General features: G+C 44.1%; 2 protein-coding genes across 2 annotated transcripts; both read left to right on the top strand.

The window, feature by feature from the left end:
• Positions 1 to 1,405: 1,405 nt before the first annotated feature.
• On the top strand, positions 1,406 to 2,305 carry LOC138355871 (splicing factor 3A subunit 2-like). Its single transcript, XM_069311414.1, has one exon. The coding sequence runs from the start codon at positions 1,406 to 1,408 to the stop codon at positions 2,303 to 2,305; it is 900 nt and encodes a 299-aa protein (XP_069167515.1).
• Positions 2,305 to 3,144, top strand: LOC138355870 (splicing factor 3A subunit 2-like). Its single transcript, XM_069311413.1, has one exon. The coding sequence runs from the start codon at positions 2,305 to 2,307 to the stop codon at positions 3,142 to 3,144; it is 840 nt and encodes a 279-aa protein (XP_069167514.1).
• The last annotated feature ends 485 nt before the right edge of the window (positions 3,145 to 3,629 follow it).

The raw sequence follows: 3,629 nt of genomic DNA, 5'->3' as shown, positions 1-3,629 counted from the left end.
TGGAGATCTTCGTAGTGTGAAAGATTATCATCGAGATCATCCTGGTGATGAAGATTCATCTTCCTGGGATGAGACAGATGAGGATGCTCGTGACAGAGATCATCTTGCTGTCCCCCCAGCATCCACGCCTTGGGTGGTAGGTTTCTCGTACCCATTCTTAGGCCTCGGGGCACGTCTTGCCTACAAAACAAATCCTTAGGGGGGTATGGTCACTCACTGGGGTACAGACTACGCCAGCTCCACCACCACACACTACCCTCACACACCTGTGCTACTGGATATCGTATACGCTATCGATCTCCGTTTTAAATCACGGTGCACTGTGAAATCTGAGCCTACTGTTGGGATATATTCGCCCTGAACACCAGTATATACAACCGGCTTAGCCTCAAACACCGGTACTTAATACATCATTTGAGTAAAACACAATTTTTTTCAATTTCTTTTCAGAGAGGCAGTTTCCCCTACACTGTCTCACACACACACACACACACTTATGAAGTAGAGCTTAAATATAGGAGGCGAGTGTGAGTAAGAGGGACGCACTTGCCCCACACACACACTCAACAGGGTCTCCCGCACGCGCACGCACACACACGTCCTCACGCCGTGACGGACCAGCGCGGTATGGAGACTCCTGCTCACACCTCCCAAACTCTACGGTACCCCCACCCGCCTCCTTGGCGGTGAAGAAGTAGCGGAAGACGGCGGTGACAGGGGGGAAGGGGGGGGGGGGTGAGGTAGGGATGGGGGGGGCGGTGGAGATGTTAGGATAGAGGCAGGAATAGACATGTGTTCACTATTCTCTGGATAGAGTGGGCTTACTCCCTCAAAATACTTTTGTGTCCCCATTATTTATTACATTCCAGAAGTGAGCACCATCCTCGCTACAGACGAAAGCTCAGTTCCCAGATACAACAGAGCTCCACGACTCACTCCAACAGAGCCCCCCCCCCACTCCAACAGAGCCCCCCCCCCACTCCAACAGAGACCCCCCCTACTCTCCACTCCAATAGAGTATCTGAGATATCCAAGTTGCCTTTCACATGCCGTCAATCTCCTCTCGAATCCATCAATCCTTCAACACGGATGAATAGCTGACGGGTAGTTAGCTATCAGAAGAGGAAAACGACCATTCAGAGAGACCTAATTGGCTTCCGTGGATTGAGAGAGGGTCGTTAACAAGTGGCTGGGGCAGATTCCAGGCGCCGATTGGCCGCTAAGAGTTCACGACCCGGAAAGAAAGTGCGATAATGACGCCAGCAATTTACCGAAGGAAAGGCAGAGGAAAGACCTGCATCTTGTAGATGCAAATATTGAGCATGACACGGATGCTGAGTATCTTGTAAGTCATCTTAACCAATACGCTGTCAATCATCAAAGATTCATCATATATATGTACTTCATGGCAGAGTTAATGCATAGTCAAGGCTCAGGAATATACTTCATGGCAGGGTTAATGCATAGTCAAGGCTCAGGAATATACTTCATGGCAGGGTTAATGCATAGTCAAGGCTCAGGAATATACTTCATGGCAGGGTTAATGCATAGTCAAGGCTCAGGCATATACTTCATGGCAGGGTTAATGCATAGTCAAGGCTCAGGAATATACTTCATGGCAGAGTTAATGCATAGTCAAGGCTCAGGAATATACTTCATGGCAGGGTTAATGCATAGTCAAGGCTCAGGAATATACTTCATGGCAGAGTTAATGCATAGTCAAGGCTCAGGAATATACTTCATGGCAGAGTTAATGCATAGTCAAGGCTCAGGAATATACTTCATGGCAGGGTTAATGCATAGTCAAGGCTCAGGAATATACTTCATGGCAGAGTTAATGCATAGTCAAGGCTCAGGAATATACTTCATGGCAGAGTTAATGCATAGTCAAGGCTCAGGAATATACTTCATGGCAGGGTTAATGCATAGTCAAGGCTCAGGAATATACTTCATGGCAGAGTTAATGCATAGTCAAGGCTCAGGAATATACTTCATGGCAGGGTTAATGCATAGTCAAGGCTCAGGCATATACTTCATGGCAGGGTTAATGCATAGTCAAGGCTCAGGAATATACTTCATGGCAGAGTTAATGCATAGTCAAGGCTCAGGAATATACTTCATGGCAGGGTTAATGCATAGTCAAGGCTCAGGAATATACTTCATGGCAGAGTTAATGCATAGTCAAGGCTCAGGAATATACTTCATGGCAGGGTTAATGCATAGTCAAGGCTCAGGAATATACTTCATGGCAGAGTTAATGCATAGTCAAGTCAAGGCTCAGGAATATACTTCATGGCAGGGTTAATGCATAGTCAAGGCTCAGGAATATACTTCATGGCAGAGTTAATGCATAGTCAAGGCTCAGGAATATACTTCATGGCAGAGTTAATGCATAGTCAAGGCTCAGGAATATACTTCATGGCAGGGTTAATGCATAGTCAAGGCTCAGGAATATACTTCATGGCAGGGTTAATGCATAGTCAAGGCTCAGGAATATACTTCATGGCAGAGTTAATGCATAGTCAAGGCTCAGGAATATACTTCATGGCAGAGTTAATGCATAGTCAAGGCTCAGGAATATACTTCATGGCAGGGTTAATGCATAGTCAAGGCTCAGGAATATACTTCATGGCAGAGTTAATGCATAGTCAAGGCTCAGGAATATACTTCATGGCAGGGTTAATGCATAGTCAAGGCTCAAGAATATACTTCATGGCAGGGTTAATGCATAGTCAAGGCTCAGGAATATACTTCATGGCAGAGTTAATGCATAGTCAAGGCTCAGGAATATACTTCATGGCAGAGTTAATGCATAGTCAAGGCTCGGGAATATACTTCATGGCAGGGTTAATGCATAGTCAAGGCTCAGGAATATACTTCATGGCAGGGTTAATGCATAGTCAAGGCTCAGGAATATACTTCATGGCAGGGTTAATGCATAGTCAAGGCTCAGGAATATACTTCATGGCAGAGTTAATGCATAGTCAAGGCTCAGGAATATACTTCATGGCAGAGTTAATGCATAGTCAAGGCTCAGGAATATACTTCATGGCAGGGTTAATGCATAGTCAAGGCTCAGGAATATACTTCATGGCAGGGTTAATGCATAGTCAAGGCTCAGGAATCTGTACACCAGTTGATTGACAGTTGAGAGGCGGGACCAAAGAGCCAAAGCTCAACCCACGCAAGCACAATTAGGTGATTACACGAAAGTGAGAACCTGTGATTGTTAATGCCATAGAGAATAAGATAATGTAAAATCCTTAATATTGTCACCTTCAAGCATTACATGTCTCTTAAAAACATCAACTACGACTCTACAACACAATTCAGCTTCTGTAGATCAACGAACACCCAATACCAAGTCTCTGAGATGTTTTCCTAAATATACAGATCGACAGGTAGGAATCTTATTCATTATAGACTAATTAAGCAAAAACATAAGTAATTTTTTAAGATTTTGCCTAAAATACTATTTAATACCATGTAATTATAGGGCTAAGATGATCAATAAATTATCTACAAAAACGTGTATAGTCTTTCAATAAAGCATTTAGTTAAACCTAAGAATTTAACAAACCCGTTAACATCTGCCAGATCCCTTAAAACAGCCATTCATAGATTTCAGA

Source organism: Procambarus clarkii, chromosome 69 (assembly GCF_040958095.1).
Source record: "Procambarus clarkii isolate CNS0578487 chromosome 69, FALCON_Pclarkii_2.0, whole genome shotgun sequence".
NCBI classification, from domain to species: Eukaryota; Metazoa; Arthropoda; class Malacostraca; order Decapoda; family Cambaridae; genus Procambarus; species Procambarus clarkii.
The sequence above is the reverse complement of the archived record's forward strand: the minus strand, read 5'-3'. Positions and strand labels throughout refer to the sequence as shown.